The sequence below is a fragment of the Loxodonta africana genome, chromosome 13 (genome assembly GCF_030014295.1).
Source record: "Loxodonta africana isolate mLoxAfr1 chromosome 13, mLoxAfr1.hap2, whole genome shotgun sequence".
Classification (NCBI taxonomy): domain Eukaryota; kingdom Metazoa; phylum Chordata; class Mammalia; order Proboscidea; family Elephantidae; genus Loxodonta; species Loxodonta africana.
The window spans coordinates 49,247,446-49,258,379 of record NC_087354.1 but is presented as its reverse complement, the minus strand read 5'-3'; the positions used below and the strand labels follow the sequence as shown (position 1 = coordinate 49,258,379).

Here is a 10,934-nt window from a genome sequence, read left to right as displayed (position 1 = left end):
GAAAGAGGTGACTAAAGGGGGCCACAAGAGAGGTTTCTGGAGTGTGGGTCATGTTTTCTGATCTGCATGGTTACGCAGGTGTGTTCACTTTTTGAACATTTATTCCGCAGTTCCTTTGAGATTTGTGCACTTAAAATGCACGATCTCCCAGGCCCTTCACGGTTCTGTGAAGCGAGCCGCAGGGCAGGCATCATTATCCCCATTTTTTAGTCAAGAAACTGAGGCCAAGAAAGCTATTTTGATTTAGCCAAAGAGGCAGGGGGTGGGGTGGGGAAGCTTCTCAGTCCAGTCCTCCATCCGGGTGAGTAACCGCCTCTCCCAGAGTGCGGAGCGAACAGTACCTGGCTCCAGGTGACGCCTTGCAAAGGGTTCTGAGTCCTGCTAGCAAACACTGCCCTTCCCCCAGCGCACACGCAGACGCCGGGTCGGGCACTCGCACCACCACACTCACACGGCCAACCCTACACGTGGGCACCCCCGAGGGAGACCCGCGCGCGGGCGCCCCCGGCCTCCGCGGGGGAAGGCGCCCAGCCGCCGGCCAATGAGAGTAGCGGAATTTCTTTCATTCAGCGCGGGGCCGGGCTCCTGCCCGGAAAGGGGCGGGGCGCTGCGCCGGGGCGGGGCCGCCGCGAGCCGGGGGGAGAGGGCGGTGCCCGCCCCGCGGCCCGGCCAATCGGCGCCGCGCCCGGGGGGGGAGGGGGGACCAGGCCTTTTTTCCCTCCGCGCGGGACCAATCCCGACTTTACAAGCTTGAACTTTTGCCACCCTCGGACGAGCGAGAGCGCCCGAGGAGGTACCCCGCCGCGCCGGCTCCAGGGGCAGGAGCGGCCTTAACCCTTCCCGCGCCGGGAGGCCCGCTGCTGCCCTTGTGTCCTCCACCCTACCGGCGACCTGGCGCTGCAGGATCCAGTCCCCCAACCATCCCCCATATTTGTGGTGAAGCATCGCCGGGGAAATCACGACCCTTGCCCACATCCTTCTCTGTGCTGCCGAGAGACAGTTGGGGAAAGGGGAGGAGGAAGCACCTGGCCGCAAGGGGTCCTGAGACAGCAGGCGGCCCGAGGGAGGGCCGGGAGACCGAGCGGAGCCGGGGAGGAGGGACTCCTCGCCTCTACCCCGCCCTCCCCAACTCCCCACCTGGGGCGAGCCTGGAACCCTCCTGCGCGAAACGTCTCGCGGCCCCGTGGTTGGCCCAGCAGAGCCGCCCCCGATTTTGCGCAGAGGGTGTGGAGTCCTCGTGCGGTCACGGAAGATCCCGCTGCTCCAACATATCAGTCTCTCCTGGTCCCAGGAGGCCCAAGCCAGCAAGGCACACACGCACACCCACTTTTATTAGCCTTCCCTTGGATAGGGGTTTGGATCAACCCTAATCAAGTGCAGTATGTGCTTTTAACTGTGTGCGCAAAGTCCGCGTATCAGTGGGTCCGCCAGGTCTTTGCGCGCCCGCCCGTGGTTTGTGTAACTGTGCGTGTGTGTGTGTGTGTGTGTGCGCGCGCGCGCGCGCGCGTGTGTGAGCTCGCATCCGTGCTCGGGGCGCAACGCGAGCCAGGGAGCGGGCCGCGAGCGCTGTCAGGCCCGGGACGGCGCTGCTGGGGCGGGCGGGGGGCGGGGGCCGGGGCTCGGCCCGCCCCAGGAGCCAGCCCCTTGGAGCCTCCGGCCCTGCAAAGGGACGTGTTCTCCTTTAAGAGTTAAGAAACTTGAAACCTTGTTTGCGCAACAATCAGCGCCGCGGAGCCGCCAAAGTGTCTAGACTGGCATATGATGGGAGGCAGCCAATGACTCCGCGGCGCTCCTCCGGGGGCCCTCAGTGTGCGTTTGAGGAGAACAAAAAAGAGAGAGAGAGAGAGCCGAGCGGGGGAGCGAGCGAGGGAGCCAAGCCGAGAGAAAGAGCCGCCGGGCGCTGCCTCGCCAGACCTCGCAGCGACCGCGAGGCCACCGGGAGGCACTTTTTGTGGAGGGGGGTTGGGGGCGACCTCGGCAGCCGCGGCGCCCGGAGCGACCGAGCGCAGCGTGGGGCAGGCTGCGACCTCTGCCTCGGTGGATCATATTTTAAATTAAGGGTTCCCAGCAGCTCTTCGGGATTTTTACAGTTCCACTCATGTGTTGACACCGCGTTCAGGAGAAACTCGCTCCAAGTGCATCTAGCGCCTGGGACCTGAGACGGAGTTGGTCTTTCGTGCATGCAAATGCAGGGATTTTGGTTTTGTCTGGGGGTTCTTTTTCTTTTTCCGTTTTGCAGGGAGTAAGAAGGGAACTGAAGGTAACAACAAGCCTGCCTTTCGGGTCTTGCAGGAAAAGCCCATGTAGTTAAGCGCTTGGGTTTTTGAGGCAGGGCTTTCCAAAGACATTTGGGGTGTTCGGCGCGAGAGCTTTGTGCTCATGGACCAGCCGCGCAACTTTTGAAGCTTTGCCGGCCCATGCGGGATCTTTCTGGCGGCACGGCGCCTGCAGCCCCCCTAAGGCGCGGGGGCTGGAGTTGCTGAGCAGCCCGGCCGCCGGTGTCCATGTAGCCGCTGGCCCGGCGCGGACTGCGGCTCGGCGAGCGCGTGTTCCCGGCCGCCCCTGCCTGGCCGTCCCGCCTCGGCGAGCTCCCTCATGTTGCAGCCCTGCGGCGCCCCTTCGACGACAAGCTGTGCACGGTTTGCACGGCGCCCCGCGGTGGAGCTTCATGTGGGGCTGCGGCCCGTGCAGCCGGCGCCTCGCTGAGGGAACGGACCCCCGGTAACCGGAGACCGCCTCCCTCCCACCCCCGGCGCCAAAGGATATCGTATGTTCAGGTCCAAACGCTCGGGGCTGGTGCGGCGACTTTGGCGAAGTCGTGTGGTCCCCGACCGGGAGGAAGACGGCGGCAGCGGCGGCGGCGGCGGCGAGGAGGATGGGAGCTTGGGCAGCCGAGCTGAGCCGGCCCAGCGGGCACGAGAAGGTGGAGGCTGCGGCCGCTCTGAAGTCCGCCCGGTAGCCCCGCGGCGGCCCCGGGACGCGGTGGGACAGCGAGGTGCCCAGGGCGCTGGGAGGCGCCGGCGCTCAGGGGGCCCCCCGAGGCCCATATCGGAGCCGGGGGCTAGCGCCTGGGGCTCCCCGCTGGAAGTGGCGGAGTCGGGAGGCCTGGGCTGGCTGCCCGAGAGTGACTGCGAGACGGTGACCTGCTGTCTCTTCTCGGAGCGGGACGCAGCCGGCGCGCCCCGGGAGGCCGCCGACTCCCTGGCCGGGGCTGCCCTGGAGGCGGCGGGCGGCGGGCGGAGTCGCGAAGCCCGCTCGAGGCTGCTGCTGCTGGAGCAGGAGCTCAAGACGGTCACGTACTCGCTGCTGAAGCGGCTCAAGGAGCGCTCGCTGGACACGCTGCTGGAGGCGGTGGAGTCCCGCGGCGGCGTGCCGGGCGGCTGCGTGCTGGTGCCGCGCGCCGACCTCCGCCTGGGCGGCCAGCCCGCGCCGCCGCAGCTGCTGCTCGGCCGCCTCTTCCGCTGGCCCGACCTGCAGCACGCCGTGGAGCTGAAGCCCCTGTGCGGCTGCCACAGCTTCGCCGCCGCCGCCGACGGCCCCACCGTGTGCTGCAATCCCTACCACTTCAGCCGGCTCTGCGGGCCAGGTGAGCGCGCCGCCCCCGGCTGCGAGCCCCGGGATCTCCCCGCCCCCGACCGTAGCCTCCACTCTGCCCGTGACACCTCGGGTGGGCCGAGCTGCAGATGCGCCCCTCGTACCCCTGGGGTGTGGGAGCTTATGCTGAGGGGTGTTGGGAAGAAGAGCGGGGGAGTGGGTGAATGAGCCCACACATCAAATGACAACTAAAGCTTCAGCAAACTTAAAAAGGCCCACGTTGGCGTTTTCTCTGTGCAGCTTCAGGGACCTCATGCAGGCTCCAATTTCATAGACAGGGCAGGGGAATAGACTCCTCGGAGTTCCCAGCTGTTGAGCCCGGGAAGGCTCTGAGGTTCTCCTAGGAGAGGCTAACCATGGGCACCCCTGCCGCCCATGCGTTGGCCACCAGTCCGTGTCCAGGCTTCTGGCGTCTGTGTGCGTGTGCCTACACCCACGCTGTGCTTTCCTGTATCCAAGTAGATACAAGTAGTGAAAACGCGTGTAGACAAACCATGGCCAGAGTCAAAAGTGCTTGTAAATTGCCGACTTGTTCTCTGCATACTTAGGAACAAAGCTTTTGCAGGGTAACCTCTCTAAAAGTGGAGACCACCCTCTTGCCTAACTTGGGCCCAGTATCCCTTGGGTGTCAAATGCCAGGGTCCTCCCTCAGCATCATTCTCAATTCATGTTTCCAGCTTTTTTATAGGTCGTGGATCTCCCCACCCCCGAACGGGCCGGAGGCACCCATGAATGGGAGGAGGCCAGATACTTGATTACCTCTGAGAACTGCCCCTTGCTTTCTTTGTTCTCCTCTTGGGATTTCCTGCACACTCCCTACCCCCGCCTTGCTTACCTGGGCAGGCTCTGGGTGCTGGAGCAGAGGTGAGGACCAGCGAGGCCCCTGGCAGGCCTGCTCTGACCTGTGCAGTACAGTGAACACACATTTTAGCCAGTAACATCTTAGGGGTGTACGTGAATTCTCTGGGCAGCATTGGAGGCTCTGAGGGCAGGGGAGCAGAGGGGACTGTCACAGAGTTACAGGCTGTTGGCCCTGGGAGGGCTCTGAGTTCCTCAGGTCTGGGGGCACATAGAGAATCCCATCACAGATTTCCTAGCTCTTAGTATGGAAGAGGAGCAGGGCCTGGGATCATGGATTTATCTTAGGTGTCTTTTGTTTGTGTGGGGGTTAGCAGTTGGAGGAGAAAGGAGCATGCTTTAGTGGGGGTTCCTGAACAGAGGGCACTGATGGAGGTGAGTGCGGAGAGGCAGTGCCGATGGTCACTCCGGGCCTGGGCTTAGGGGATTTGGGCAGTCCCTGACCCATAGCCCACACCAGACTGTCTCTGCACCGTGTTCTTTTTCTGTTTCCCCTGGAAGTTGCTTCCTCCATTCTGCTACCTGTCTCCTCCCTGACTCTGAGGAAGGGGCCCTATTTGTCACTGCCCTGTCCCTGGTAATTTTTTTTAGTGGGAGATGGGTAGTGGGGCCCACTCTGCTCTTTTAGAAGGCCCTGACCGGTATCTAATCTCTGCCACTTCAGTCTGCCAGCAAATATTTGTTGACCACTTACTCTGTGCCAGGCACTGTGCTGTATGGGGCAGAGTGGAAATATGAGTAGGATCTGTGCCCTCAGGAAATTTAATCTGATGGGGGAGAAGATCAAGGTCAGGTGAGTGGGTCTGAACTACCAGGAACACTATGGGATGTGTAATAAAATAGCATCACCTCCAGGAGAGGTGACCCCTGGAACCTGGAATTGGAGGAGGAGGAGAGGGCCAGCTGAGAGTCAAGGTGCCAGGCAAGTTCAGGTGGGTGGGCTGGAAGGGGAGGAGTGAAGAAGTTAGAGACTGATAAACAGGATCCTCCCTCACCACCACGCTGCCAATTCTAGAAGTCTCTTTGGGTATTGGTTTGAGTTTGGTGGACTTGGAGAAGTAGAGGTTGAGGGAGACATGGCATGCTGCAGTGGAACGGTCCTTAACTGCAGACATGGTCCTAGGCTCTGCCCAGCCGGTAACCGGCACCTTGACCTGGGACAAGTTACCTCTTCTCAGTTTCCCTGTCGGTCAGTGGGGGTGCCTCTAGGAATACTCATCTAATTCTAGACCAAGCACTGGGACTTGACTGGCTCCTTCCCCCAGAAGGAGGCACTGTTGTAGGTGCTGCAGCGCCCTAAGTCTGTTCCCCTACCTCTTCACTAGCCCGTGGGCCTCCATTCAGGCCACCCTGGGGCATCTGGGAGCACTAATGGTCTGGGAGGAGTTTCCAGTAGGCGCCAGCTTGATCTTCTTGCTTCATCCCCTGCTTGATGGCTTGGGCCTTGGGGACTGAGAACTGGGGGAGCCCTTCGCTGTCCACCCCGCCCCTGCCGCTTGGCCGCCAGCCTGGCTCCCGTTGCTGGGCGGGTGCATAGCTGGAGCTCAGCCGTGCGCGTCCTGATAAGGAGACTGCTCCTTCCAGGGCTCTGGGGGAGAGGGCTGGGGCAGCGGGCAGACAGACAGACGGACATACACACAGAGCAGGCACACAGCTAGAGAGTGCCAAGCAGATCAACTGAGAGACACTCACCAGGCACCAGTCACCTCAGCCCATCCTCTCAGGGAGCCCCAGTGACAGGAGGTCCCTTCCTGGGCAGTGTGGACTTGTGCTCCCAGAAAGCCAGTCCTGCTCCATCCTTCAGCTTACCTTGGGGCAAGTCTCCTCTCTCTGGGCCTTTTTCCCTATCTGTAAAGTGAGGGGTTAGGCAGGAGACAGGTCTGACACACAGGGTTCCAGGAGACACAGGCCTTCCTCCTCTGCCCTGCCCTCTCTCCCTAGGCTTGCCTCAGAAACTGAGGTCCTGCGCAGGGGACCCCCTCTTGTGCCAGGCTCTGTCCTGGGCACTGCGCCGCAGCCTCCTGGCTTCCCCACCCTGGTGGAAGTTCTGCCCTGGCTCCATCTCTGCCCCCCTCCTGCTGTGTGTCTTTCTGTCCGGGGAAAAGCCAGTTCCCTGAGCTTGTGGGTGCCTATGTGGACGGAAATGTGGAGAAATACTTTAATCACAGCCCTAACGTGTGTTTATAGAGCTCCTTTCTCCTGAAAGTATCCATTAACTTTGGAATAAATCTCCTGCTCTTGGCTTTACCACTTTTTTTTTTCTGTAATTATATTCAGTAAATTACTATTATCCAAATTGCGCCAGGGAAAAAGAGACAGAGCTAGAGAGAGAACTTCTAAATGACTGGAGGAGGCCGCCTAGGAAAACACAGGGTTCCCAGGCAGGACTATAGGAATTAGAATGGGCTAGAAAGTTTTCCTTTTATTTGGCCTGGCATTATCCCTTTGAAATGAGATCAATTTCAAGTTGGTCTTCCAAGCCCCCGCCCCGCCCCGCCCGGCTCTCCGGCGGCCCCTCTGCCTGCCCGCCCGCCCGCTCCTCCGCGCTCCTCAGAGGTGAGGAAGCGGTGATAATGTGCAGTTTGCCTCTTGCTGGCGCCAGCCGGCCGCGCTGTTTATCTGGCTGCCAGGGGAATCTGGGCAATTAGGCTCAGCCGGCCTTAAAGCGCCAGGGGCTGCTTTTTCACATCACCCACCCCGGATTTGGGGTTGAACCTTAAGGTCTCAGGGTGGAGGGAATGGGTGCCGGGAACCCCCTCCCCACCCGTGGCCACTGCTTGAGAGAAGTGAAACTTAGAGGCCCAGGGGGGATCCTTAACCAAGCAAGATGCTGGGCTGCAGAGATGAGGGTGGAGGGAAACGTCCCACATGGAAACTTCCAGGCAGTGGGAGAGGCTGTGAACTCTTTTTCTGGCTTTAGAATTAAGGTCTAGCTCCCAAAAGGCCGAGGTACTCCCTGGGGGCTAACCAGAGCCTCGTCAGGGCTGGGCTGGGCTGAGCTGAACTGAGCGCTAGCCTTCTGGTACACTCGGCCCCTGGCTGACTGCTCTTGCTTCTGAAGAAGTTGGAGGCGATTCCTGAAGTTGATGCCTGAGGTTGGATGTAGAAGGGATTGGGGTTTCTGTGTCTCTGTTTCTTTCTCTCTCTCTTTCTCCTGTGCCTTCTGGGTTCTAGGAGTTCTCCCCCTCAAAGTTTGCCTCACGTGAATTATTATTTAAGAATCAACACAACTTTTGCAAGTACTGGGAGTGACCTAAGGGCCTGTTGGCTGCTAAGTTTTTCTTCTGACTTTTTGTCTGTCTCACCGAGCATCCCACTCTGCCTACCTGAGTTAATGTCCTGTGTCTCCATTCTCCATGGGGCCTGGCTGTGTGGGAGTGAAGTGGGGGTGGCAGTTAAGGGTTACAGGGTATTGTTCATAGTAGCATTATTCATAATAGCCAAAAAGTGGAAACAACCCAAATGTCCATTAGCTGATGATTGGGTGAAAAGATGTGATATTTCCATATAATGGAATATTATTCAGCCATAAAGAGGCATGAAGTATTGATTCATGCTACATCATGGATAGAACCTTGAAGCCGTATGATGAGTGAAAGATGCGAGACACAAAAGCCATGTATTGTGTATGATTCCATGGGTATGAAATATCCAAGACTCAAACCAAACCCAGTGCTGTTGAGTCGATTCTGACTCATAGCGACCCTATAGGACGGAGTAGAACTGCCCCGTAGAGTTTCCAAGGAGCGCCTGGTGGATTTAAATTGCCAACCCTTTGGTTAGCAGCCGTAGCACTTAACCACTATGCCACCAGGGTTTCCCAGAACAGGCAAATCCATAGAGACAGAAAGCAGATTAATGGTTGCTAGGGAGCGGCGTGAGGGGGGAATGGGAAATGATTACTAATGGGGACAGGTTTCTTTTTGGGGTGATGGAAATGTTCTAGAATTAGATAGTGGTGTTGGTTTCACAGTTCTGAATATGCTGAAACCTACTGAATGGTACACTTTAAAAGAGCGAATCTTGGGGTATGCGAATGATATCTCATTAAAAAAAATGGCTCGGTATTGGTCCATGACTGGCCTCTTCCTTTTGCTGAGGTAAATTAGGATGGTATCTGCAACTATGTGGACTTGTGGCCTCTGGCAACCCCTTTCCCTGGCTGGGCCTTAGTTGCCCCATCAGTTGAGTAGTTGAGTTGGGATATATTCAAGGCCTCTTCGACTCTGACGTTCTAAATCCCCATGTGGCGGGGTGGGGTCTATAAGCCTTCCAGTAGGAAGAATTTAGTGATTGGGTCCCAGTCTTTACAGTTAGCAAATAGTTCTGTGCACACTTTTCTGGGAGCAAATGGGGTCCTGGGGGAGTCCCTCCTGAAAGCTTTATAGTTCCCCAGTAGCCAGGGTGTTTGACATTTCAGGTTTCTAGCTTTTCTTTGTGTCTCACTCACGAATCCCCCAGCTCAGGTGTGGCCATAGGTGGTTGGTGCCACAGCTCAAATCCCAGGTGGCTCTAGCTACTGGGGGCTTTAGTGAGCTCTTCCTGCCCTTCACCTTTTGGGTCCCAGGTAAGCAGCCCCTGGAAGAGATGCTGGGATTGACTACAGTGGCTTGACTTGTAGCTGCCACTGCCTATCACTGTCTAGTTTCATGTTTGGGGACAGATCTTGGGGCAGAGGTCCAGAGCTCCCTGCCACATGTGGCCTGGGCCTCAGCCAATCAGATTTTTGCAAAGCTATTTTTTTTAACCCGATGCAAATGGTTAAGTGCTGGGCTGCTAACCAAGAAAGGCTGGTGATTTGAACTCACCCAGCTGCTCCCTGAGAGAAAGACTTGGCGATCTGCTCCTGCAAAGACTATAGCCAAGAAAACCCTATGGGGTTGCTAGAAGTAGGAAATGACTCGATGGCACCCAACAACAACAACAACCCTAATCCAGGAGTTGCAGGCCTTCTGATAAGTGGAGTAGTGGAAAGGCCGTGAGGCTAGGGGTCAGGAGACCTGACTTCTGGTCTGACTCCACAACCAGCTGGCCTTGGAGAGGCACTTCCACTCTTCAGGCCTCAGTCTACTCCTCTGTACAGTGGGACCACCAGCCTCAATTCCCTTTCCCCATGGAGTGCCAGGCCTTCTTGTGTCATGCCTCTTGTCCTAAGAAGCATGATCCTCACTTGGGTCTGGCCTCTAGCCCCCCCCAAGGGCTGGGGGCTGGTGAATAAGGTGGCTTCTCCTGAAGGCAAGCAGCCTCCCTCCTGGAATCTTGTTTGGGGTTTCCCTTGGATCAACCCTTTGGCCCCCTGGTCCTCTTGCTCCACACTTTTGTCTATGGACGTGCCCAACTTTATACCATTATTCTCATCACTGTGGTCTTTGTCTACAAGTGTTTAGCGAGCACTTCCTGCTGTATGCAACGTGCTGGATCCAGTGGGGATGAAGGGTGTTGTGAGGGGGGCGGGGCTCTTGCTTCTCTCTCTAATTGGGCTGTAGAGCTGATTAAGTGAGGCCTGGGCTTAAATCCCAGCTCCACCATGATCGGCAGGGGGTGGGCCCTGGGCAAGTCAGTTTTCTTATCTGAAAAATGGGGATAGTAATGGCCATCTTATTTATTTTTGAGGAAGGATTAAATAAAAATAGGTGCCTGATGAGTATGATTAGCCATTCTGTACCTGAGGTCCAAAAGAATAAAATACAATAAATAGAATTAAGTGTGCCTGGCATGGAGCCAGACACGGTTGGCATTCAGCAGATGTTTGCTTCTCTGCCAGGGTCTACTCGATGATTCACTTTTCCTTTTTCCCAACTCATTGTCCACAGAAAATTCCCTGTTTCTAGACCTCAGAGCCTTCACTTGGGGAAGTAACTTCTTGCTGGAAGAACTGGGATGGAGGGGAGGTGAAGCCTCATCAGGTGTATGGAGCAAAACAAATGCTTCTCCAACTAATTGTGCCTTATTATAATTGTGAAGAACACTTATTACTCCTTGTGTCATTACTGATACCTGCCTAATGACAGTTATTACCGCTTTATTACCACTGCGAGTTTGTTTTAGTTTGCGATTTGATGGTGTTTAGTTTCATTTATGGAAAATGAAGGGTCATTTCATTCATGCAAATTGTTACTTAGTTTAGCAAATTGTTACTTCCCCTAAAGCAAGAGGCTAAGGAATTCTTCTGAAGGCAAAGTATATGTTTTTAAGGAGGAGTATTTTAGGCAAATGAAAGGAAACCAAAAGAAAAATACCATAGACAAGAAAGAATCACAGAGGATCTGAGCTGGAAGGTGGGGAGAGACCTTGTATTCCATCCCTGGTCTTTAGAAAGGCGGAGACTGAGGCAGAGAACCCCAAGTGACTGGTCTCCTTTTGGTTTTTTTTAATCCGGGGAGCTGAGCAGGGTCTCACTCTCCTCCCTGCATGGCAGGACATTAGCTCTAATGCTGCTTATTTGGGAAACGGTTTCAGCGTCCGGGGTCTGTGCACACAGC

At 56.7% G+C, this 10,934-nt stretch overlaps 1 protein-coding gene across 1 annotated transcript in view; it reads left to right on the top strand.

The window, feature by feature from the left end:
• The first annotated feature begins 761 nt into the window (after window positions 1-761).
• The window catches only part of SMAD6 (SMAD family member 6), an 86,997-nt gene continuing 76,824 nt past the window's right edge, over window positions 762-10,934 (top strand). The window contains exon 1 of the mRNA XM_003418424.4: window positions 762-3,586. Coding sequence (XP_003418472.1) covers window positions 2,770-3,586 — 817 coding nt within the window. The 5' untranslated portion in view covers window positions 762-2,769. The remainder of the gene's footprint in view (window positions 3,587-10,934) is intronic.